We start from the raw sequence: 26872 nt of genomic DNA, 5'->3' as shown, positions 1-26872 counted from the left end.
ATGAGGTGTCAAGAGCAGCTGGACACGTGCATGTTCGGACGGTCCGAAGTGTATGATCGGAGGATCCGATCATGAGCTGTCAAGAGCCAATGGACACGTAGCGTTCGGACGTTCCGAAGTGTTGTTCGGAGGATCCGAACATGGCCTATAAATAGTGCTCGGATTTCTCATTTTTGACTTGCCAATTTCTTGAGTTTTCTCTCATTTTGGAGAGTTTGGAAGGTTTCTAGGGTTAGTTGTTGGTCGAGCGATAGCCAAGAGCTGCCAGGAGTAGTAGCGTAGCGGCGTCTGAGTTACGAGGCAATCGACATCAAAGGGCTGTCGACGGACGAAGGTAAACCCTAAACCTTTGGTAGTACTAGGGAGTACTGGTTTTGCTAGTCGAGCATGGTAGTATTGATTGAGTATGCTTTTGATGCGTAGGCTTGTTCTAGACCTGATTAGCGGTGTTGCGTAAGGCTAGGCTTGCTGTGATAGAGGTACGAAAGTACTATCCGAGATATCCTGGTTGAGTATACATTCATATATGTGTTGCATGATTATGTGGTGCATTGATATATGTCATATGATGCATGCTATTATGTCACGTTTATTACTGCACGTTGCATTTCATGTTGAGCCGTATTCTCCTTTGAGATAGCCTTTACTGTTGAGCTGTATCTCTTTCGAGATAAGCTATATCTTGGGGCCGCTCAGCCCTGTCTTGTGGACGCATGGACACCGAGAGTACACAGTGGCCGACGGGTCGGGAGGGCTTCGGTGGTCCGGGACATTTTAGGTCCACGTCTGTCTTGTAGTGGATGCAGTGACCCAGAGGTGTACCGCGCGGCACTATCCACTTGGCGCCTCTAGACTGAGCATTGTTGAGATCCTTTTGTGATTCCTGTTTCTTGACTACCCTGGTATCATATCATAGCATGTGCATTTCATATAGGTCTGTATACTCATACTTTTGTACTGGGCGTTCTTATCGCTCACGTCCTCGGTTTTGTTTATTCTTGGACACCCCATTCCCACGGGGCAGGCCTCAGGTTGGACAGCTCAGGAGGAGCAGGAGGAGGACGTTGAGTAGCTGGTTGGTTTAGTTTATCGATATTGTTTTGATTCGATATGGTTGTATTGGATATTTTATTTTGAGTTGTTCTAGACTTCGATTGGGTTGTATATCTATCATTTGTGGTATTTCCGCTGTTATCTCTGATTATTGTTAATTAGGTTGATTGCATGCTTAGTTCTTGATTAGTAGGTGATTCTGGAACGGGTCACTACAAGGACCGCACCCGCGGTGTGACGTGCAGTGCAAAGAGCTATGCCACGTCTCATGTTATTGCATGGATATATATATATATATATGTTGAGCCATTCGTTTCCTTCATATTTTAGCAGCAAGGAATCGAGAAAAGGGTTCTGGAAAAGAGTTGAAAATCCTTACGCCTTTTTCGAGAAATCCGTCCGTCTGATTTTGAATCCGACTTCGGTATTAAGTTCTTGGCAACGTAGGCTACAACTGGACGTAAGTTTTACTACGTTTTGACATGTTTTAGAATTATGATATTGTCAGAATTGAATGGAATTCATATATGTTGTTCTTGACATGTTAGACATCATAGAATCGAAGTCAGATTAAGAAACGGACTGATTATGGAATTGTTATGAATTGTTAGGGTATATTGATTTATACCAAACAGATTTGGATTATGGATTGATTATAGAAAGTATTGGATATGAGTTATGGATTGTAACTATTATCTGGTGATGTGGTATTGACGGGGATACTGAGATTGTACCGTTATGCCATTGATTTTGAATTAAATCAAGATTGATCAGATTGTTATTGATTTGAATGGTATATTGACATGAGATTGTTGATATTGTCATTGCCAGACAGACTGTGAATTCAGGACTTCGACTGAACCGGAACCGGCGAAAGAAAGGTATAAGTCAATGTGGTATTGGGAGATCGACTTGAGTCGGTTAGACTTGAGTTTCCCTAAATCACATACTTTACTTTATTGCATTGATATTGCATTGATTTGATTGATATACTTGTTCTCTTGATTATAGATAGCATGTATTAGACGAGTAGTCTTATGACAGAAGTGTCTGATAGTGGTGGGATCACCACAGGCACATTGCACGATGTCATGAGATATTGTATTGGCGGCAGTGCCATAGTCTGCTACTGGATAATTGGCTATCGATGTGGATAGAATTATAGCCCATTCTATTACTGGTGATCAGTATTGTATCGATGAGGATAGAATTATAACTTCTTCTATTACTGTTGATCGATGTTATATCGATGTGGATAGAATCGGAGTTTCTTCTATTACTGGTGATCGATATTATACTGATGTGGATAGAAACAGAGCTTCTTCTATTACTGGTGATCGATACTATATCGACGTGGATAGAACTGGAGTCTTTTCTATTACTGTTGGTCGATATGGAATGCCAATGTCTGGAAACCGGGATCCCTAGGCTATGATTGAGTCTAGTCTGAGTCGTGGAGTCACGAGCATTGTCGACAGTTTGATATTGATTATTTTTCAGATATTGATACATATCTTTGTTACCTGATTACATGTTTTATATTTGTTTATATGATTTCATGTTTCGTTGATTTATACTGGGATTATATTCTCATCGGAATTATCCGGCTGTTGTCTTGTCTGTATGTGTACATGACAACAGGTGGGACAGGTTCAGGGTTGAGGAGATGAAGAAAGATCGTGATTAGAGTGGAGATTCCGGACTTTGATTTTGATGTATAATAGGGTTTGAACACTTGACATTAGTTGTTAAACCTTAGTTTAGTTTGAATGCATGCAGTACAGGACTTGTATTGTATTTTATATACTGAGATGTATATATGTTTGATTTCCCTACGTTCCGCATTTTTTTAAAAAAAATTATTTTAGACCCTGTTTTTAATTGATTAATTAGTCCCAATTATGATTAAGAACTTGATTAGCGTCCGGGTCCCCACAGATGTCATCTTCAGGACCAATTTGCCAAGACCAACAATTGCAGAAGTTGAAGAATTTGCCATGAATAACTTCATATTGGTGAAAAAAATGTATGTGGAGAACATCGCCTTATCAGAATATATGTGGCGAGTTACACTGGTATCAATTAACAACTTCTTTATGTTATCAACCAAATTGGCTTCAAAAACTTTGATAGTGAGGTCCAAATCCATGTCTGTTTCAAAATTTTTTGCAACATAATGTTCAACAAACATGTGTAATTGATATTGTGTCCTTTTTCTTTGGACATAGAAGGTCATTAGACTTGTGGTTTGGCTTTCCAAAATTATAGCACAGCCCTTTGAACCTTTTGGCATTGCCTTTGTTTGTTTTATTTCTGGGTGCTTTCTTTTATCACTTGTGTTTAGTTCGACCAAATTGGTCATTTATTCTATATGAGAGTTCCACACTTTTTTCTCAGATTTGTGATTATCTTCCTTGTCTCGAAGTCTAGGAATTCAGTCTTCAAGTCCATCTCTAGGGGTGGGCATAAAACCCGAAAAACCGAAAAAACCGACTGACTCGAATAATTCGGTTTAAATGGTTCGGTTTTATCGTTTTTTCGATCGGTTATGGTTTTAAAATTTATGAAATTCGGTTTTTCGGTTCGGTTTTCGGTTTTAATCCCCGAAAAAACCGAAAAACCGAACCGGCCATATTATTGTTAAGTATAAGGTTTTTATGTATAATAGGTCATATTATTGTTTAATATAAAACTTTTTATGTATAATGGGCCTATTAAGATTTAAGAACTTAGTATCATTAACTCTCAATTTTCAATCCGATCGTTTTTTCTTCTTTCTCACCACTCACCAGTCGATGTTTTCTTTTTTTTTTTGTATATATTTCTTTAATTTTTTATATAAAAAATTAAGTCCCACAAATTAAATATTTGAAAAATACTATGATTTAGATTTTAAAGGCATAAAGTGACGTATAATTTTATTTCATAACAAATTTTAGCTAACCGTATATAACCGACCGTATAAACCGAACCGAACTATAAAAAAACCGAACCGAACAATAATAAAATGGTTCGGTTTTGGATTAGAGATATTCAAAACCGAAAACCGTAAAACCGAACTATTGTAGAGTAAAACCGGACCGAACCGACCATTGCCCACCCCTATCCATCTCCTTACATTTGTGCTTCAAATATAATTTTTGAAATCCTTCCATAAAAATGGAGTTTCTCAATTATCGCAGCCATTTGGAAAGATTCGTGCATTTGTATACCCTTGTGAATGAATATCGTACAATATGAGTTGCAACTATTGGAATTGGATAACATATGATGCCTTTTTTTTTTTATCATAGTTTCATTTTCTACAATTGTGGGTGCATCCTCACACAAGAACATTACAAGGCTCAATGCAGTCAAGTAGAACAACATCTTTTGGCATCATATTTTGAATTCAACACCCGTAAATTTCTTGGGTTTTTTAACATGTGTTGTCAAAATGGCTACTAGAACAACAACAATTGATAGATATGCGATTTCAGAATGAACGAGTAAAATATCTCCTTAAAATTGTTGGGAGTTATATCTCTGCTGGATAGAACCTAATCTCAACTTTTGTTACAACAAAATCTGGAATATAACCTAAAATGGACAATTTCGGGTTGAAATCAAAGCAAGAGTTAAAATATATCCTTAAAAAGAATTTATCTGACACACATTGCTTATGATATATGAAAATTGTCTCTCAAGATAAAAAAAAAAAAATTTCCTTCTCATGACAGTAGCACACAAAATCACAAGAACATCGAACTTTATGATGCTTTTGAACTCTTTATATTAGAACAAAATCAGGGCAAATGCATCCATATACACTTATATTATGTTTGATTGTGATGAATGTGTTTTTGTTGGCGTGTTTGATTATAGAATTAAATAAGGGTCCTTTATACCCAGACCGGGGATCATAGGGTTAATGAGATCCTACCTATGTGGGCATTGCCTCCATGAGAGGATGGATGGCCAAGATCTTGCCAAACATACAATTTAAAAAAAAAGTGGGTCCTACATATGCATGGACAAATCTTGGCCATCCATCCTATCATGGGGGCAGTGCCCGCATAGGTAGGATGAAATAAACCGGATCATAGCCTGGTCACATGGATGTACACTCATACAAAGAGACATCATTATTTTGCACATTAGCATAACACATATGAAGAGTCCCTCTAGAAATGTTAAAATTTGTATGAAGACTTCTCCTTCTAAACAATTTGAAATTCTGTTGTAGACTTGTGATTGAAATCTATTCTGAAAATTGTTGCAACAAATTTTGAAACTGTTATCTAAACATTTCAAAATTTCTCCAAAATGTGGGTTAGCCGAGGTGTACTATTTTATCCAGGATTGATCCTTCATTCGATGTTAGCTTGCGATTACGTATAAATCAAATCAATTTAGTGCAAATCAAGCCCTTGATTTGCATTCCCTACCACATTGTTTGAAATATGTCAAATCCAAAACAATCAATACAAATTAAATGGATCATGTTACAATTTCTATTCACTCATATAAGCAAAGCTCAAATTCCAACAAATATCAAAACAAAGATAATGCAATGAAGATAGAAGATTTTTAAATATATTCAAATCACATGAAGTGCATAGTGTTACTTCAAATGAAAGAAAGAAATATATTCATATAAGAAATTCAATAACTCAATTATTCAAGAACGTGTAAATATATCATAATGAATGATCACATGTTTTATGATGTATAAAATTAATATCTGATGTAATGATTAATTTCTTGAAATTATGTAGTCTAATAGACTGATACAAAGACGAAGAGAACTCAAAAAATTCATTCTAAAGCTAAATCGAAGAGACAAATCGTTAATGTTCTTAATGGTAATTAGTAACCAAATATAACTAAGATATCCGAAGGGCAAGAGATCACTTATGCCCTAAAGTATGTCTGCCCATGAACGATAACAAATACTTGACACTTGCAAATATGTTTAGTTATCATCAATGTTGGAAATTTCAATGTAATAATAGTTATACGACAAAATAAAGTATCTTATTTGGGTCAACGAGTTTGGGATGATTTGATTTCAAATTCCCAACCCAAATCTACTTAAAATGTTTGGGAGAAAAATAGATTTGAGATTTGAAATAAGTTGATTTGGCCCATTAGCAGTTCAAACAAATTTTAAATCATTTTTCAAACCCTGTCATTTCATAATTTTTTCTTCTCCCCATCCAACTCTAAGCAGCACCACATCTCTTCTCCTAGATTTCTTCATCGCCAACAGAATTTTTCTCACTCTGTTAACCAAGTTTCTTTGGCAATCTTTTGGCAAGTAATACATCCAATTATACAAATCAAGACTATATCATGTGTTTACTGAATAATTATGTTGTTTTCTAAATTTCGCATTTGAAAAGTTAATGTTTGATGTTTCTTTAACATTCCCGTGTTTTGTCGTTGTTTCAAAAAGATATGTAGTTTATTTCAATGTCGTGTCTGAGATTTTAAGGGTATGAGTTGAACTTAAAAAGATTAGGTCGCATCTCAAATAATAGGTATTTTTTTTCATTAAATAGAGTTTTCTCAAAACATAGCAATGTCATCTTTTTTTTATTACAACATACGCGGGGAGGGAAATCGAAAGGAGAGCCAACTAGTCTGACGGGATGAGACCACTGGGCTACAAGCCCGGTCTCAATGTCATCTCTTTTATTACACTTTTCAACTAAAAAATTGCTTAGTATTTTATCAATGTTTTCTCAGTTCACTGGATCATGAATAGTTAAGGTAAACTATCTCGTTTAATTTATATTTTGATGTTAAACATCTTCAATAATTTTAATATTATCTTCTTCATTCAATTGTGCATAATGTGAGCTCGATTCAATTTTTTGTTATTGCACTATCATTCACAAAATCACATATGAATCAAATTCTTCAACATTATTGTTGTTTTTTATTTTTCTGGTTCGAAATTACAATTATTTTTACTCTCATTATTTTGTTGGTTTCTCTTAAATATTGATCAATATTTCTAATCTAGTATGAGTTAATTATACTTCTTTTTTTTTTCCATTTATTTTGCCACCCAAAAATGATTTGGTGTTATTGATTATCAATTACATCTAACCAAAGAACAATAAATTCTATAAACATAGAAATTTGGTACTCGTATATGTATGTTTAACTTGCGTATTTTAGCATTCATTTCATTTAAAAAAAACTAGCCAAATTGAGTACAAAAGTTATACTTGTGTAATTACTTGATTGAGTATGCTATGAATCTCAATTGAGATTATGACATTGGCTGAGAAGAGTTTGTACAACATGACTGAATAATCCTTCCAAAAACAGAAAGAGAGACAGAAGAATTTGGTCATCTACTTCCATAAACAAATATATGTATTCATTTAACTGCATTGTTATCAATTTGACCAGAATACTAGTTGTATCAATTCGAGATATTTCCGAACTTTCACATAATGTTTTCTCGACTGATCAGTTTAGATCAATATTAACTTATTTTCATTGATTGTTAACCCAACCTATAAACATTTTTAACGAAGTACCAAAACGAATCTAAAAATAATGATACAAGGGCTAACCAGAGATTAATTTGGATGAGATGTATAAGCACAAACACAATTACTAACACAAAGGAGAAGAGAACTTACAATTTTCAACCGCAACTCTTTTCCGTCGCTTGCTTACGTTCCTCCAGCCCCCATCGTCGGTGAAATAACGAAATTTTCATATTGATATCGTACCAAATTTTTCGGTATACCAAAAATTTCGATATTGTAAATCTTGTTTTTGGAAAAAAAATATATTATAAAGCAATACGTCATGTTCATTGTTCATCAACTCTACTTAACCCAAGGCAAAGAAAAGCATTTTTGGATGGCTTTTTTTTTTAAGAACACAATATTTTTCTCAAAGCGAGCAAAACCAATCAAAATAAATAAATATTGATATTTAATATTTATTAAAGTGAACAAGTGCCCAGTTGGAGATTGATTATTAATTAAATAAATAAATATTTAACGGGTTCGGACAAGGTCAACCAACCGTTAGATTTCATGGACGTAAACTGCCGGTATTATTGCATTTAATCAACCGTTAAACATGAGCCACGTCACCCGCATTGATTACACTCCATCCTTCCCAGCTCCCACATTCTGCTATTCGCCATCCAATCTTTAGCTCCTCAAGGCCTCCTCCATACGCCACATCGTCGCTTCCCGGTCGCCGCCATACGGAGAAAGTTCGGAAAGGCAGAGGCCGACAAAAATCCACGAGAAGACGTATTAAAGTTACATGATACAAGCAGCAATTGGGTATTGCTTTTTGTTCATTCTTGAATTCGCATGATTTAATGTCATGATGAGTAATTTGAACATTTGAACTATCGCTATCGCAGATGGGTATCTTGCCAATTCTTTTGTATAGCTTATTTTTTCCATTTTTTTTTTCTTGCTTATTGTAACATCTGTGTGGCAGAATGTGTGAATGCTGTAAATTGCGTGTGAGTTTCATATGGTAATGCAATTTAATTTCGTTTTAAGGTTTTATAGTTGATGTTTTTTATTAATAAAATTATGCACAGATGCATCCAGCTGACGGATAGCTTGGTTCCAAGATGGCGCTGCTGAGGAGGAGAAAGGTTCCAGAAAATGAAACGACCCCAACAACCGACCCCGATGAGATAAAGATCAAACACGATATCAAAAAAGCTAAACAAGGGAATAGATGGTCTTGTGTGGATAACTGCTGCTGGTTCATCGGATGCATATGTGTTGTGTGGTGGGGGCTGTTGTTTTCATACAATATGATGCCTTCGTCTTTTCCGCTGTACGTGACAGAGGCGATAACGGGTCCCATGCCTGACCCTCCAGGAGTCAAGTTGAAGAAAGAAGGCTTGCGGGCTAAGCATCCAGTGGTTTTCGTGCCCGGTATTGTGACCGGAGGGCTAGAGCTGTGGGAGGGGCATAGCTGTTCTGATGGGTTGTTTCGAAAAAGGCTGTGGGGTGGGTCGTTTGGAGAGATTTACAAGAGGTGAGGTACATTTTATCAGCGGTTTCGGATTTATGTTGGTAGATTTATCAGGAAGTTTATAGATTGCTTTATGATTTTGAGGGTTGTTGAATGGCTCATCGCAAGGTCAAAGATTTAGCCAACTGGTGTTACTACTTACTAGTCATAACTTTAGTGTTATTAATTGGTTAAAAATTTTGGGCTTTCTAAAAATATATGTTAGATCTTAATTGGAGTAAAGCCGAAGTTGTTTATTGTTTTGCATGCTGAGGAGTAATTAGATGCATAGACAAAATCCTTTAAAAGTCCGCGACTCTGAATTGTCTGAGTAATGTCATTAACATGCTGGCTTTGTATCGTTTGGAGTTAATTAAATGTGTAGATTCATTTTCCAAAGAACAACAGTGGTTTGAAGTATTGTTAGGACTTGGGAATGATATATTACAAAGTTAACACCTTGTTGACAATTCATACTGGGGTTTGTTGACATGATTTTGATGTTTTTGGTAGGACATTTTTGTGGAAAAAAAATGGGGTAATTATTTGGAATCTTGAGGTTCTTGAAAAGCTATTTATTTATTGCTACCTTTGTTTTGGCGTAGTTCATATCAAGAGATTCTGCAGGTTGGAATTTTTTCAGCAATGTCATACTTGACTTAGTCAAACTGTTCATTGCTTTATATGTCCTGATAATCCTAAACTGCATTTTCCTTATATCTCATAAAAATGTCATGAAGCATTTGTTGAAAATAGATGAAATTTTCATGTAGTGTTTCAATCTGGATGTATTTGGATTTTTCATATACTTGATGTCATCTTGAATGAACATTACTAGTCCAGTTAACATTGAGATGAATGTCAAGGCTCATTATCTAACAGAGGGTTAGATCTTTTGATTCTTTTCATTCTTAGACAGATAATATTTGCTCTTTCTGAATACAAACTCACACAAATATATACATATATTTTCATTTCGACATTTCATATTTGGAATTAGTGTTGTAAATAGACTTTTTGGTGATTGCCATACCTCCATTTATATGTTGTTCCCCACAAAATGTTTTGAAAATCAGTTTATTGCATCTATCTGTCAAATCGAATCCTTGATCAAGGCCCTCTGAATTCATAAAAGTTGGTTGTTATATAAATAGTTAATCTTATCGCAAGAATTTTTTGTTCTTCACAATAAAGTCAGCTTATTATATAAACAGGTTTGCTTATAGGACTATCATTCAGATATATTTTCTCTTTTTTGTCAAAAATTAATTTGCTGGAACTGGAGCAATAGAGTGCTGTACAATCATGAATAAATCTCTTTTGCTGGACCACACTTTTTTTTTTCTTCTTTCATGCATAAGAAACTGGGGAACATTAAAATCTTGTACAAAAAAGTTGTTCTCCATTATATTTGTAAATATGTAGTTGATTTTACTTCTTTGCATGGTCGATCTCATTTTTGCCGCTGTATTCAATAAAATTTTGCTTTGCTGATCAAGACTTGACTGCTTTTTTCTTATTTTTTACAGACCTTTATGTTGGATGGATCATATGTCACTCGATAACGAAACTGGTTTAGATCCTCCTGGTGTACGGATCCGAGCTGTTAATGGTCTTGTTGCTGCTGATTATTTTGCTCCGGGATACTTTGTCTGGGCTGTTCTAATTGCTAATCTTGCTCAGATTGGGTATGAGGAGAAAACCATGTATATGGCTGCATATGATTGGAGACTTTCATTCCAAAACACAGAGGTACATTCAACTTGTCATATGTAATAGAGTTCTACTGATAGAGACGATAAACATAAATGTATCACTTATATGTCATCTTAAGCTTTTAAACGAGACAGTTGATTGTATTTTTGCTTTTGTCAGATCAAGTAGTGTTCATTATTAAAACGATATAGTCTGAGCTTGGGGTGGCTTGTTGTTGACTGCTGGATCATGGGTTGGGTATATGATCCACGTGCTAGTTTCCATCCATCGTTTACATATGATATATATGATGCATAGGTTAGTTTTTTGTCATCCCAAGAATTATCGACACCCTTTTAACGTTTCCTGTTCTTGATGCGTCACCATAAGTTTCTCCGTGAGTTTAAAGGGTGCGGAGTGCTCTGATAGTATTCCACTCAAGAAAGAGGACTCGCACATTGATTTAACTCATTTACAAACTAAGGATTCTAGGCGAGTCATAACTATTTCCTTCCACTGCAGCAGATATACTGAATTACCTTTTCTGTACCCGAATTCCAACAAAGGCAATGGGTATAATTTATTTCACGCTTATACCTTAGTATATTTCCTTTCGCAGGTGCGTGACCAGACATTGAGCAGGATAAAAAGTAATATAGAATTGACGGTTGCTACAAACGGTGGTAACAAGGCGGTTATTATTCCTCATTCAATGGGTGCCCTATACTTCCTCCATTTTATGAAGTGGGTGGAAGCACCTGCGCCGATGGGTGGAGGGGGTGGACCTAACTGGTGTGCTAAACATATTAAAGCGGTGATGAATATCGGAGGACCGTTTTTAGGTGTTCCAAAAGCCGTTTCTATGCTTTTTTCTGCAGAAGCAAGGGATATTGCCGTTGCCAGGTAAAATATATTGGGCTGTATCATTGGCTACCCATATGACATAATAACCAAAAGCGGCACTTAAATTGCCATATGGTTTAAAATATTTGATTCTCACAGCTAGTAACAGCTATGATGTTGGTCAGCAACACATGATCGATCTGAGAAGAATCTCGTTTGCTTATTTCATATGCGTTTCTTTATTGTGCTGAAGGGCAATAGCACCTGGCGTTTTGGATAAGGATGTATTTCACCTTCAAACTTTACAGCACATTATGAAGATGACAAGGACTTGGGATTCGACCATGTCCATGATACCAAAAGGTGGAGAGACTATCTGGGGTGGTCTCGACTGGTCTCCCGAAGAAGGCTTCGTTCCAAGTAAAAGGAAACAGAGGCATAATGACATAGAGCCTTTAGTCCATACTGAGGATGGAAGCACCAAATCCAAAATAAAACAGCCCAGCTATGGAAGAATGATATCATTTGGACAAGATATCGCAGATGCACATTCTTCTGAGATTCATAGGATCGATTTTCGGGTAACATTTCTTGCCCCTGCACGTAATGTCCCCAATAGAAACTCTAATGGTACTCTCAAACAGGACCATTTTCTTGTTTATTTTTTCCTTTTTTTAATTACTTGTTTATTTTTTTTTTTTTTGTGTATAAAACTTGTTTATTTTTCTAAAGAAACTAAAGAATAGCAAAACCACGTTTTTAAATCTCCTAACAAGAAAGATCTATATTGAAAAATATAGATGTGATCTCTTTTATGTGGTTTTGTTGTCTATTTTCTTAATCTTTACACTGTATGGGCTAATGTTTTTGGATATTTCCGAGATGAAATCTTCAGTTGGACTGATCAAGTTACTTTCTTGTGCAGGATGCCGTAAAGGGTAGCAATTTTGTGAGCAACACATGCCGTGATGTGTGGACTGAGTATCATGACATGGGATTTAGTGGTATCAAAGCTGTGGCAGAATACAAAGCTTATACCGCCGGAGATGTATTGGATCTGCTATACTTTGTCGCCCCCAAAATGATGGAACGAGGCAGTGCTCATTTCTCGTATGGTATAGCAGATAATTTGGATGATCCAAAGTATTCGCACTACAAATATTGGTCAAATCCACTGGAAACAAAGTGAGATTGCTATAATTTCTTGTTCTCATAACCTTTTCTACGACTAAATCAAGATGAAATCATATAAAAAATACATCTTATATTGTCCTAAATATATCACATCATATGTTAGAACATTTTTTTTCATTTGCAACAAACTGCTTTGTTGTCAGGCTGCCAAATGCTCCCGAGATGGAGATAATCTCTATGTACGGAGTTGGAATCCCGACAGAAAGAGCCTATGTCTATAGGCAGGCTCCATATGCAGAATGCCACATTCCATTTCAAATTGATACATCAGCGGATGAAGAACATGAAGATAAATGCCTAAAAGATGGTGTTTTCACAGTCGATGGAGATGAAACGGTAACTGTTTTAAGTGCAGGATTCATGGGCGCGAAAGGGTGGCGCGGGAAAACAAGATTCAACCCTTCGGGAATCAAGAACTATTTAAGGGAGTATGATCATGCCCCTCCTGCCAATTTTCTCGAGGGGCGTGGCACTCAGAGCGGCGCCCATGTTGACATAATGGGAAACTTTGCGTTGATTGAGGACATCATGAGGGTTGCTGCTGGTGCCACCGGAGACGAACTGGGGGGCGACCAGGTGCACTCAGATATATTCGCATGGTCTGAGAGAATCAAGTTAAAGCTGTAGGTTAACACCAGAAAATTCAACTTCAAATCTTGGTAACCTTATCATCATGGACAATATATATTAGGCATAGTTGACTTTAGTACCCCAAGTATATGAAACAACAGTCGTGATCAGTCTCATATTCGTCGTTGGAACACGACATGACTCGTACAATCTCCATCATCAGGCTGCTACAGCGAAGCTTAACTGGTTGATCATCGACCATACCGCTTTATTCGACCTCTTCTCTTCTCCTCTTCCGCAGCATTTGGAAATAGCATTCTTGAAGCGTGTCTGATGTTTCATGTATGGCTTATTGTAACAACATATCAACTTATTGTGCCATAACTCAGTGATTCATTGAAATTTACATAGCAAATTGTGTAATATGTACTTTGTTACATGAGTCAAAATACAAGGAAATGAGAAAATGTACATTCTTGAAAATATAAGTGCTATAATTTTTCATGGTTTATTTCATCTTCAGTTTTGTAACAATGTGTCTGTGTTTCCTCTATTTTAACTTAGTTCAATTTCGGTGTTATTTACTTTTTTTACTCTGTAAGATAAATATTTTTATCATGTCAACAATTATTATAGAAACAAAAAATTACAAAAATATAAATATACAACATATTTCTATTTTGAAAAAATCTTCCTGCTATTTTCAATCAGATATCCAAATAATACAGCAATATAATAATAAACCTTTGAAATGTTATTAAAAAAACAATTTAAATTAAACACTTTTTATATTATCTAAACATATTAGTTTTAGGTCTGCTTAACTTTTAATAATATGTGAATATATAAAATTTAAAATTTTAATCCTAGCTTTATAGTTCATTATCTTACTATTTAATTAAAGTTGAAGTCCCTACTTATAATTGATTTAATGAATTTTTATTAAAATTACAATATACCCTCATTTATCTATATTTTTTAATTTAATTTATCTTTAAATATAATTTTAAAATTTTATATAATCTATCACTACTAATAAAATATAAAAAATAATGGGGAAATTGCTCTTAAATCCCTAAACCCAAACTTAACTTGTTCCTAACTCCCTAGCCATCAAAAACTCTCTTTTAATTCCCTAAACCTATAGAATTGACAAAACTACCCTTATTCTCTATTTTCTTTAATTGATCCTCCGCGCTCCACAAAATGGTATCAGAGCATGGTTAATTTATTTCAAACACGAAAATTTTATTATTACTAGTAATTAAATGTATGAGAAGGAGAATTTCGAAAAAATTATGAATCCGAACTTTAGTTCGAGGAGAATAATTTACAAGAACTATTCCAATATTTTGGAATATACACAAGCTTATCTAACTTGTTAGATATCAGAAACAGGAGAACAAAGGAAATTTATCTCCTGATGAAAGACAGCAGTGTTTGCAAAACCTTGCATACACAAAAGGTAGACTCTTACAGGCCAAAAAGACCAGATCTTCAATGATCTGTTAAATATGCCAGGGACTACCATCCAGCTCGAAATTGAACTTATTTCCCTAGAAATAATTCAATTAGAACAAGAATTACAGCGAAGTACATGCTTCACTGAACTCAGAACGAAAGGTATGCGTTTACAAGGTTTAAAGAACCGTAAAAACATACTTCAAAATCTACTCAGAAGAAATTCTTCAGAGAACAATGGATCTGTTTAAACAGAAGATCTACGAAGGGAAGCAACAGCACCCTCAGGTAAAAATTTATGATTCAGAATAATAAATTTCTGGAGATAGTACCAGACTCCTCTAAGCTCTCTCTGGATCTTAGAGAAATACAGAAAACGGTACAAAATTATGGCAATATGCTATATTATGTACCTCAAAGGATTGAAAAGGTCCTAGAGAAACAAGAAGAAATTCTTGAGACCTTAAAGGATATTCAAACAAGAATACAGAAACTAGAACAACAACCAAGTTCTAGTAGAAGAACTTCAGGAGGCTGGTTACCACCATCCTTTGGTACCGAACCTGTAGTAGCCCGAATGCCGAATTGGGTAATTAACGGATTAATGGTGATTAATCATGATCGGAAGGTCCGAAGATGGTTCGGAAGCACCGAAGAGTTCGGCAGGTCCGAAGTGAGTTCGGTGGATCCGATCATTAGGTGTCAAGAGTTGATCGACACGTGGGAGTTCGGACGTTCCGAAGTGTAGGTTCGGTGGATCCGATCATGAGGTGTCAAGAGCAGCTGGACACGTGCATGTTCGGACGGTCCGAAGTGTATGATCGGAGGATCCGATCATGAGCTGTCAAGAGCCAGTGGACACGTAGCGTTCGGACGTTCCGAAGTGGTGTTCGGAGGATCCGAACATGGCCTATAAATAGTGGTCGGATTTCCTCATTTTGACTCGCCAATTCAGAGAGTTTCATAGCATTTCAGTCGTTTCTGACAGGTTCTAGTCTTGTTCCGAGATTTGGGCACTAGCGGGGAGCTGCTGGTCTTGTAGCAGAGCTGTGCTCTAGTTGGGAGCTAGCGGCATCAGCGGGCTAGCGACGGACGAAGGTTTGGAATTTTATCAGTATTTATCTCAGGATTATCTAGTTAAGTCTGGTAGATAAGTTTAGTGATGGTTTTCACTTGATGAATAGGCTTGGATTAGACCTGTTGTCTGGTTGTTCCAGTGGATTAGGATTGCTGTGATAGAGGTACGAAAGTACTATCCGAGATATCCTGGTTGAGTATACATTCATATATGTGTTGCATGATTATGTGGTGCATTGATATATGTCATATGATGCATGCTATTATGTCACGTTTATTACTGCACGTTGCATTTCATGTTGAGCCGTATCTCCTTCGAGATAGCCTTTGCTGTTGAGCTGTATCTCTTTCGAGATAAGCTATATCTTGGGGCCGCTCAGCCCTGTCTTGTGGACGCATGGACACCGAGAGTACACAGTGGCCGACGGGTCGGGAGGGCTTCGGTGGTCCGGGACATTTTAGGTCCACGTCTGTCTTGTAGTGGATGCAGTGACCCAGAGGTTGGACCGCGCGGCACTATCCACTTGGCGCCTCTAGACTGAGCATTGTTGAGATCCTTTTGTGATTCCTGTTTCTTGACTACCCCGGTATCATGATCATAGCATGTGCATTTCATATAGGTCTGTATACTCATACTTTTGTACTGGGCGTTCTTATCGCTCACGTCCTCGGTTTTGTTTATCTTGGACACCCCATTCCCTCGGGGCAGGTCTCAGGTTGGATGGTTCCGGAGGAGCAGGAGGAGGACGTTGAGTAGCCGGTTGGTTTAGTTTCGGTATCATTTGATTCGATATGGTTGTACCAGATATTCTTTACCTTATTTTGAGTTGTTCTAGAGTTCGTTTGGGTTGTATAACTATCATTTGTTAGTTGTTTCCGCTATTATCTCTGATTAGTAATTATTAAGTTAATTGCATGCTTAGTTTTCAATTAGTAGGTGATTCTGGAACGGGTCACTACATTTATGGTATCAGAGCATGCGTAGGATTTTGGGATATAGATTTTGTTTTGGGATTTCCGTTGACCATTTTTCCCTATTCTATCTTGTAGCGATGGCTGACCATTTTGATGACGGGAGTAGTCAGGGGAGTGTAGGTCGATGGGGTGACCAAGATGATCTTAGGCGTCACCATGAGCATCGTCATCGTCGGGATGGTCCTAGGCGTTTCGATATGCATCGTTTCATGCAGATGGGGCCTAAGCCTTTAGTTGGCGGTGAGACTCCCGATGATGCGGAGGATTGGTTAGAGCGCATGGAGAGTTGTTTCCACGCATTCCAGTGCACCGATGAGCAGAAGATGGAGACCCTTAGTTTTCTTCTTGAGGGCCGTGCTCGCAGGTGGTGGCGATCGACTTCTGCGCCGATAGTTCAGTCTCAGGGTAGAGCGACTTGGGTCGATTTCCGTGCAGCGTTCATGCAGCTGTACTTTCCTCCAGCCCTTCGCCAGGCCAAGACGATTGAGCTCTTGAACCTGAAGCAGGGGAGTATGTCTGTTGATGAGTATCAGCAGAAATTCTTTGAGTTATTACCCTTCGCTCCTCATATCAGTGGCAGTTCTGAGGCCAAGTATGATCATTTCCTCCAGGGCCTTAATCAGGAGATCTTTGATCGAGTCACTGTCTGTGATAATCCTACTTCGTACGATGGGTTGGTGAACCGGTGTCGTCAAGCAGAGATCAGTCTCCAGCGTGGTAGGGCTATTCTTTCTTCTAGACCTCCGAGTACTTTGAGGCCTCGATCTCAGTCGTTCAAGAAATCTGGTTCGTCTTCTTCTGGATCTAGATCTCGATCTAGCGGTGTTTTCCGCTTTGGTAAGAAGAAGGAGTCTTGTGCGCATTGTGGGAAGAACCATCCATCGGAGCAATGCCGAGTAGCCGCAGGAGCTTGTTATCAGTGCGGAGAGATGGGGCATATTAAGAAGAATTGTCCTCAGTTGCGAGGTGGAGCAGGATCTGATTCTGGATCTCAGGCGACTGTTCAGCAGAGGAGGCAGGGTCAGGCAGTGGGTAGTTCGAATCTTCGACCTCGTGCCCAAGGTCAAGTTTTTGCGTTGAACCAGGATCAGGCTGCAGACGAGACCGAGAGAGTCATAGCAGGTACTTTTTGTTTATGCGGTATTCCTGCTTTTGTTCTTATAGATACCGGAGCATCTCATTCATTCATTTCTGCACGATTCGTTAAACGTCATAAGTTACCGTATGTTTCTCTAGACGTCATTCTTTCTGTTTCTACCCCGATGGGTCATTCGGTTTTAGCCAAGCGTCTAGTGATGGGTTGTCCTTTAGATTTTGAGGGTAACGAGTTGACTGCGAATCTTATGATTCTGGAGATGGAAGATTTTGATTGTATTTTGGGTATAGACATTTTGACTACCTACCGAGCTACTGTGGATTGTTACCAGAAGCTTGTTCAGTTTCGTACGACTGAGAGCTCTAGTTGGTTTTTCTATGGTGAGGGAGCGCGACCTCCGATGCCAGTAGTATCTGCTCTGAAAGCCTGTCGTGCTTTAGAGGCGGGCGGGGAAGGCTACCTCATCTATGCAATTGATACGTCCACAGGTAGTGTTGGTATAGAGGATATTCCAGTGGTTTGTGAATTTCCTGATGTATTTCCAGAAGAGATTCCTGGTTTTCCTCCGGTTAGAGAGGTGGAGTTTGGCATTGAGTTAATGCCAGGGACTGCACCGATTTCTCGTGCCCCCTATCGTCTGGCTCCGTCAGAGATGAGAGAGCTGAAGCAGCAATTGCAGGATCTTCTTGATAAGGGTTATATTCGCCCGAGTGTTTCGCCTTGGGGAGCTCCAGTCTTGTTTGTCAAGAAGAAGGATGGATCGATGCGGTTGTGCATTGATTATCGCCAGCTGAATCGGGTGACGATCAAAAACAAGTACCCATTACCCCGTATTGATGACTTGTTCGATCAGCTTCAGGGTACTTCTGTTTACTCCAAGATCGACTTGCGATCAGGTTATCATCAGATGAGAGTCAGAGATGATGATATTTCCAAGACTGCATTTCGTACTCGTTATGGGCATTACGAGTTTCTAGTTATGCCATTCGGATTGACGAATGCGCCAGCGGTGTTCATGAATCTGATGAACCGAGTCTTCCGAGATTTTCTGGATCAGTTTGTGGTGGTTTTCATTGACGATATCTTGATCTATTCTCATAGTGTGGAAGAGCATGTCCGGCACTTGAGGATTGTGTTGCAGATTCTTCGCGAGAAGCAATTGTATGCTAAGCTGAGTAAGTGCGAGTTCTGGATTGATCGTGTAGTATTCCTTGGTCATGTGATTTCCAAGGAAGGAATTTCTGTGGATCCCAGCAAGATTGAGGCAGTGCTAAATTGGTCACGACCTACGACGGTGGCTGAGATCCGTAGTTTTCTAGGTTTAGCAGGGTATTATCGTCGCTTCATCGTGAATTTCTCCCAGGTAGCTAGACCTTTGACGCAACTTACTCGGAAGGATGTTCCATTTGAGTGGTCATCTGAGTGCGAAGATAGTTTCAGAGAGCTTCGTCGACTTCTGACTTCTGCACCTGTTTTGGCGTTACCGTCAGGATCTGATGGTTTCAGTGTTTACACCGATGCCTCTTCTCAAGGCTTAGGGTGTGTGTTGACGCAAAACGGTCATGTGATTGCTTATGCTTCCAGACAGCTGAAATCTCACGAGGAGAAGTATCCTACTCATGATCTAGAGTTGGCAGCTATTGTGTTCGCGCTGAAGATTTGGCGTCATTACTTGTACGGGGTTAAGTTTGAAATCTTTACTGATCATAAGAGTCTGAAATATCTGTTCACTCAGGCTGAGTTGAACATGAGGCAACGTCGTTGGATGGATTTGCTGAAAGATTTTGACTGCGAGATCAAGTACCATCCAGGATCTGCAAATCTCACAGCTGATGCTCTTAGTCGCAAAGTGAGAGTTTCTGCACTTCAGACCAGTGCTATGATTAGTACTATTCAGGATTGTTGTTCGTTGGGATTTAATTTCAAACATCGGAAAGGTATGGAGAGCATTCGTGTTGCTACCATTTTATCTGAGCCAGCCTTGTTCGCTCGGATTCGAGATGCTCAGATGTCTGATCTCAAGACTCAGAGATTAGCTCGGTTAGCGGGTGGAGATAGCGGTTTCCATTATCAGTCTAATGGTCTTCTGTGTTTGTCTAATCGAGTTGTAGTACCAGAAGATGATAATTTGAGGGAGGAGATCTTATCTCATGCTCATCGAAGTAAGTTGAGTATTCATCCAGGAAGTAATAAGATGTATAAAGACTTGAGGACACGATTTTGGTGGAAAGGGATGAAGCGCAGTGTTTATCAGTTTGTTTCCAAGTGTCTTGTTTGTCAACAGGTTAAGGCAGAGCACCGTCGACCTGGAGGATTATTGTTGAATCTACCTATTCCTGAATGGAAGTGGGAGCATATCGCGATGGATTTCATTACTCACTTGCCATTATCGTCGAGGAATAGTGACGCTATTTGGGTAGTGGTGGATCGACTCACCAAGTCTGCTCATTTTCTGTCTTATAACCGGGATTTCACTTTCGATCGTATGGCTCGATTGTACATTCAGGAGATTGTACGTTTGCATGGAGTGCCTGTCAGTATTGTCAGTGACAGAGATCCTCGTTTTACCTCACGGTTTTGGGGTAGTTTCCAGTCAGCTTTGGGTACTACACTGAGTCTGAGTACTGCTTATCATCCGGAGACTGACGGTCAGTCAGAGAGGACTATCCGTACGCTTGAGGATATGTTGCGAGCCTGTGTTATGGATTTCGGACCCGCTTGGCAGGATCATTTGCCTTTGATTGAGTTCGCGTACAACAACAGCTACCATCGTAGTATTGGTATGGCACCATTTGAGGCGTTGTATGGGCGACGTTGTCGTACTCCTTTATTCTGGGACGAAGTTGGTGAACGACATGTTGAGGGACCGGAGTTAGTCCAGCAGGCTATTGATAAAGTTGCAGTAATCAAGAAGAGGATTAAGATTGCCCAGGATCGACAGGCTAGTTATGCGAACACCAAGCGGCGACCTCTTTATTTCCAGCCAGGTGAGAAAGTGTTTCTCCGAGTTTCGCCTTTTCGCAGGATTTTGAGATTTGGTCTCAAGGGTAAGCTATCTCCGAGATTCATTGGTCCTTTTGAGATTCTAGAATGTGTGGGAGATTTAGCTTACAGGTTAGCATTACCTCCGTATTTGTCCGGTATTCATGATGTGTTCCACGTATCTTTGTTGAGACGATACGTAGCAGATGAGTCTCACATCTTGCATCCCTCTGAAGTTCAACTTGAATCAGATTTGTCTTACGTGGAGCGACCAGTTCAGATTCTCGATCGCAAAGACAAGGTGTTGCGGAATAAGATCATTCCTCTTGTCTTAGTACAGTGGCAGCGCAGAGGCACTGAAGAAGCCACTTGGGAGTTAGAGAGTCGTATGCGTTCAGAACATCCAGAGCTCTTTTGAGTTTTGCTTTGTATATGTTTGTGTTTTTCAATTGTAATCGAGATATCAGTTGTATTCAACAACAATTGAGATATAATAGCGATGTTGTTATTTCGTTTTGTTCATTCTCTAAGCCTGATTTCGAGGACGAAATCTTTTAAGGGGGGGAGAATGTAGTAGCCCGAATGCCGAATTGGGTAATTAACGGATTAATGGTGATTAATCATGATCGGAAGGTCCGAAGATGGTTCGGAAGCACCGAAGAGTTCGGCAGGTCCGAAGTGAGTTCGGTGGATCCGATCATTAGGTGTCAAGAGTTGATCGACACGTGGGAGTTCGGACGTTCCGAAGTGTAGGTTCGGTGGATCCGATCATGAGGTGTCAAGAGCAGCTGGACACGTGCATGTTCGGACGGTCCGAAGTGTATGATCGGAGGATCCGATCATGAGCTGTCAAGAGCCAGTGGACACGTAGCGTTCGGACGTTCCGAAGTGGTGTTCGGAGGATCCGAACATGGCCTATAAATAGTGGTCGGATTTCCTCATTTTGACTCGCCAATTCAGAGAGTTCCATAGCATTTCAGTCGTTTCTGACAGGTTCTAGTCTTGTTCCGAGATTTGGGCACTAGCGGGGAGCTGCTGGTCTTGTAGCAGAGCTGTGCTCTAGTTGGGAGCTAGCGGCATCAGCGGGCTAGCGACGGACGAAGGTTTGGAATTTTATCAGTATTTATCTCAGGATTATCTAGTTAAGTCTGGTAGATAAGTTTAGTGATGGTTTTCACTTGATGAATAGGCTTGGATTAGACCTGTTGTCTGGTTGTTCCAGTGGATTAGGATTGCTGTGATAGAGGTACGAAAGTACTATCCGAGATATCCTGGTTGAGTATACATTCATATATGTGTTGCATGATTATGTGGTGCATTGATATATGTCATATGATGCATGCTATTATGTCACGTTTATTACTGCACGTTGCATTTCATGTTGAGCCGTATCTCCTTCGAGATAGCCTTTGCTGTTGAGCTGTATCTCTTTCGAGATAAGCTATATCTTGGGGCCGCTCAGCCCTGTCTTGTGGACGCATGGACACCGAGAGTACACAGTGGCCGACGGGTCGGGAGGGCTTCGGTGGTCCGGGACATTTTAGGTCCACGTCTGTCTTGTAGTGGATGCAGTGACCCAGAGGTTGGACCGCGCGGCACTATCCACTTGGCGCCTCTAGACTGAGCATTGTTGAGATCCTTTTGTGATTCCTGTTTCTTGACTACCCCGGTATCATGATCATAGCATGTGCATTTCATATAGGTCTGTATACTCATACTTTTGTACTGGGCGTTCTTATCGCTCACGTCCTCGGTTTTGTTTATCTTGGACACCCCATTCCCTCGGGGCAGGTCTCAGGTTGGATGGTTCCGGAGGAGCAGGAGGAGGACGTTGAGTAGCCGGTTGGTTTAGTTTCGGTATCATTTGATTCGATATGGTTGTACCAGATATTCTTTACCTTATTTTGAGTTGTTCTAGAGTTCGTTTGGGTTGTATAACTATCATTTGTTAGTTGTTTCCGCTATTATCTCTGATTAGTAATTATTAAGTTAATTGCATGCTTAGTTTTCAATTAGTAGGTGATTCTGGAACGGGTCACTACAGAACCTTTGTCACATCAACAAGGGAAGGCCAGAGTGGTGTCAAAACCTTTAACTGAAGAAGAAAAGATGATCAATCTAATCAAATCTATCTCAGAAAAGAAATTGATCTGATGACAACTTTAGAGAGGATTGGTTTGGAGGATCTACAAGAGCTTGCGGAATCTTTCGCAAATCTCAAAGTAGTAGATCTAAAGATGAATACAGCAGTAGGTGAAACACCACCTGCAATAACCTGGTCATCTTCCCAGGAACCACCAAGGGAAAGTATGGGATCTCATAATATAAATATGAGAGAATCTCAGACTAATTTCCATACTGGTGGAGGATCGCACCCAGCGGGAACAAGGGCAAGGAGAACTCAAATCCCTTTGCACCAAACACCCTATGGGAAAACTGTTTTAGATCCTATACATCCTTACGGGGTTATGCTTAACCTCGATGTATTGGACTTCAAAAACAGAGAAGATCTCATAGACGATTGGACATCTGCTATGAGAATTGCAGCAGGAACACTTGATCTCAACAGAGAAGGATTCATTAAACTTTTGGAAATGAGTCTTATGGGATCAGTAAAAATTGCTTGGGACATGACTTCAGCAGACATGAAAGAGTCAGTCCTAGTTGGAGAATCTCTTAGTGAGATCGCTGGAAAGATGGCTACCCTATTCAAAGCACACTTTATAGGGGTAGACTATTTCAACAGTCAAAATACAGAGAAGAAGAAAAAATATACTCAAGCTCTGCATAGCCTTGAATTACATGATATATGTTTGGTAGATGAATACATTATGTTATTCACCAAATATAGATGGAATTCAGGAGTCGAAGAAGATATAGCTATGCAGCTTTTCTTCGCAAAAATGCCAAGCCCGTGGAGAGAAATGCTCATAGGGGAATACGTACCTGGTAATCCAGATACATTGGCAAGAAGAGCCTCTTTCCTTAAAGGGAAATTAGCAGAATGGTGTCACATGGCAGCATTACAAAAGAATTACAAACGACTAAGGAGTATCAACAAAAGAACTCCTTTGTGTTGTAAGGAAAATGATCTTCCAACAATTATTGGAAGTAAACCACAGAAACATAAAAGGAAAAGTTTTAGGACTCATCCTTATGCACGAAGTGGAAGAAGTTCTTGGAAACCAAGAACCGTATGGTCTAGACAGAAAGCCAGATCTTATAAATCTGGACAAAGAAGCGGACCATCGAGAAGTAGGATATCATCCCAGGCATCAAGTTCATCTCGAAGCACAGGAAGAACACCTACAAAGAAAACTTTCAGAAGAGCTCATACTAGAGCCAATGAAAGTTTCAAGGATTGTAATTGCTGGACATGTGGAGCAAGAGGTCATATCTCGACCAATTGTCCAGAAAATGAGAAAAGAGGTATTAAACGTTTTGATCCTACTCCGGATATTGAAGAAGCAGTTTATTACCAAGATCTCATTCAAGTATACCAATTTGAGGACATTGCCTCAGATGAGAGTATATATGAAGAAGAGGAAGTCTTAAGTCAGGAAGAATCTGATGGAACAGAATCGGAATCTGACTGAAGACGAGGTGTTTCGACACGAAACACATGAAGATTTGTCTGGGTTTTTTAGCCAGACAACAATATCTCATAACATGGTTCAAAGAATCATGAGAGAAAATCCAAGTCTACAGAGATACCAAGGTTTCTCTGCAGGACAGGTAGAAAAGTTCTTAGGAAGTCTTGGCCTAAGAAGCAGAAAGCATCATCTAATCTATAAAGTTTCTAGAAGGGAAATAGCAATCCCAATGGAACTTACAGGAAATAGAATGGAGATGCAGTTAATTCCTTCCAAAGAAATAAAAGAGGAATTACAAAAACTCAAGATAGAAGTAGCAAGGACTATGTCCTGGATTCATATAGGAGCAATCCAGATTATGATAAAGGCTACTTTCAAAGAAGGGATAGATTCACCAATTGATATAGCCATATGCGATAAAAGAATGGGGAATCTACAAGATTCAGTACTGGGAACAATCTCAGGAAACCTCTGTGCAGGAAAAATTGTAGGAGTAATCTATCCAAGGATAGCCTACAACCTGGCAGATCGAGATTTCAGCCGAGCCTTGACATTACATCAGAACTTCAAGGAAAAAAGGTTGATGAAAGAAGGCAATAGACCATATTCTATTACCTATCAGATTTCATATGCTTTATCTAATACACATCATTCTGAATTGTTTATTAGAAACGAGTTTATTGAAATACCTGAGATATTTGGAAAAGTTGCGCAGGCAATTTATCCAGAAAGAATTGAGTTTCCTTTAATACAGGAAACAAATATCCAGATCCAAGACAAACCGATTCTACAGAGAAATCAAAGTCTTAGACTGGAACCAAGAAGACTATCTTTTCAAGGAGATAGAATTACAAGTTACAGATGGGATAAAAAGCCTGTCATAGAAACCCAACAGGAGTTGAAAAGTTTTTCTACAATAGGAAAGCTCAGATGCCCAGAAGGTTGGAAGGAAGTAGAAATAGTATTTGATATTACAAAACAAAGGAATCAATTTCCTTGTAATTCAATATACTATTTGGAACAACCGATGATAGGAACTTACCAAGGACTGATTAATATCGGAGAATTGGAGGTTCATATTCAAGGAATTCCAGGAAAAGAATCAGAACGATTGATTCTTGGGCTAGAGTTTCTCGAGGAACATAAACCTTGGAAACGTCTAGAGTATGGAATGGAGTTTATGGCAGAAGATAAAATGTGGAAAATCCAATGACCACAAGTCCATTCTCCATATACATTCCAGTAGGAATGTTGTATGAACAATATAAGGCAGAATACTTTGCTGCATATATTGATTCAGGTGCTGGAATATGTACAGCAAAACGAGGAGTTTTTCCAAATAATTTGGAAGAAGAGTTACCCAAGATTGCTGGAAGAGATTTTTCCCGAAGAATCTTAATCTTATGTAAAGGGATTAAGATGACTGAAATCATGATTGGCGGTGCTGGACAAACATCTTGGTACAAGGTAAAGACACCACCAATTTATTTTCATGATACAGGAGCTGACATATTGTTAGGAAATAATTTCCTACAAATGTTCAAGTCCTATACACAAGAAAATGAGACTAGAAGATTAGTGTTCACAACACCATGTGCCCACAAAATCATAGTCCAGCGACTTAGGGAGGCATTTTACAGAAAATTGCCAATCCAGTTTCGCAGCAAGCGTGGTGATTCAGGAAAACTTCTGAACCCAAAAATGAAGGATTCAAGACGGTTTGGAGAAACAATGCTCCAGTTAAGAGCAGATAAGGAACTCCAACCAGAAGATATAGAATGCCTCAAGATAACTCTACACACAAATGAAGTAGAGTTTGAATCTAAGGTATCACTGGAAGATGTCAAGAAGAGGATCAAAGAAAATTATAACGAAGATCCCTTGGCATGGTGGGACAGAAATCAACTCAGGGCTTGCCTTAAGATCAAGGAAGGCAAAGAGTATGAATTTGTCCGTTGTAAACCCATCCCAATGAACATCATTGATCAGAGGGATATGCAGATTATAATCAAGGAACATTTGGACCTTGGATTAATCAAAGCAGGTATGTCACCATATAGCAGTCCAGGTTTTCTGGTAAGAAACCATGGTGAAATTAAACGAGGAAAACCCAGATTGGTTATTAATTATCAAGAAATTAATAAGATTCTGGAGTTTGATGGGTATTTTATACCTAATAGAGAACACTTGATTAGTTGCATTCGCAATGTCAAGATATTCTCTAAATTTGATTGCAAGTCTGGATTCTATCAGATTCGGATGCAGGAAGAAAGCAAGAAATTCACAGCTTTCTCCACACCTCAAGGACATTATATTTGGGAAGTATTACCAATGG

The 26872-nt window shown here is 38.8% G+C and overlaps 1 protein-coding gene across 4 annotated transcripts; it reads left to right on the top strand.

Moving 5' to 3' along the window:
- The first annotated feature begins 8131 nt into the window (after nucleotides 1-8131).
- LOC140841183 (phospholipid:diacylglycerol acyltransferase 1-like) lies at nucleotides 8132-13942 on the top strand. Of its 4 annotated transcripts, none has more exons than XM_073208429.1 (7): nucleotides 8132-8357; nucleotides 8627-9075; nucleotides 10581-10803; nucleotides 11366-11649; nucleotides 11843-12170; nucleotides 12515-12774; nucleotides 12927-13942. In XM_073208429.1, the coding sequence occupies exons 2-7, from the start codon at nucleotides 8660-8662 to the stop codon at nucleotides 13408-13410; spliced, it is 1995 nt and encodes a 664-aa protein (XP_073064530.1). In that variant the 5' UTR covers nucleotides 8132-8357; nucleotides 8627-8659; the 3' UTR covers nucleotides 13411-13942. The 4 variants fall into 4 exon arrangements, with proteins under 4 accessions (XP_073064530.1, XP_073064532.1, XP_073064531.1 ...); XM_073208431.1 differs by having other exon boundaries at nucleotides 8168-8357; nucleotides 8637-9075; XM_073208430.1 differs by having other exon boundaries at nucleotides 8168-8444.
- Nucleotides 13943-26872: the final 12930 nt, after the last annotated feature.

Source organism: Primulina eburnea, chromosome 9, assembly GCF_022965805.1.
Source record: "Primulina eburnea isolate SZY01 chromosome 9, ASM2296580v1, whole genome shotgun sequence".
NCBI classification, from domain to species: domain Eukaryota; kingdom Viridiplantae; phylum Streptophyta; class Magnoliopsida; order Lamiales; family Gesneriaceae; genus Primulina; species Primulina eburnea.
Note: the sequence above shows the minus strand (reverse complement) of the source record. Positions and strands in the feature narration are given on the sequence as shown.

Excerpts from the sequence above, each read along its gene's own strand:
- LOC140841183 (XM_073208429.1), top strand. The coding sequence starts at position 8,660 with ATGGCGCTGCTGAGGAGGAGAAAGGTTCCAGAAAATGAAACGACCCCA. Across the intron at positions 9,076-10,580 it reads TTTGGAGAGATTTACAAGAG|ACCTTTATGTTGGATGGATC; the intron begins GTGAGGTACATT and ends TATTTTTTACAG. Across the intron at positions 12,775-12,926 it reads TCAAATCCACTGGAAACAAA|GCTGCCAAATGCTCCCGAGA; the intron begins GTGAGATTGCTA and ends CTTTGTTGTCAG.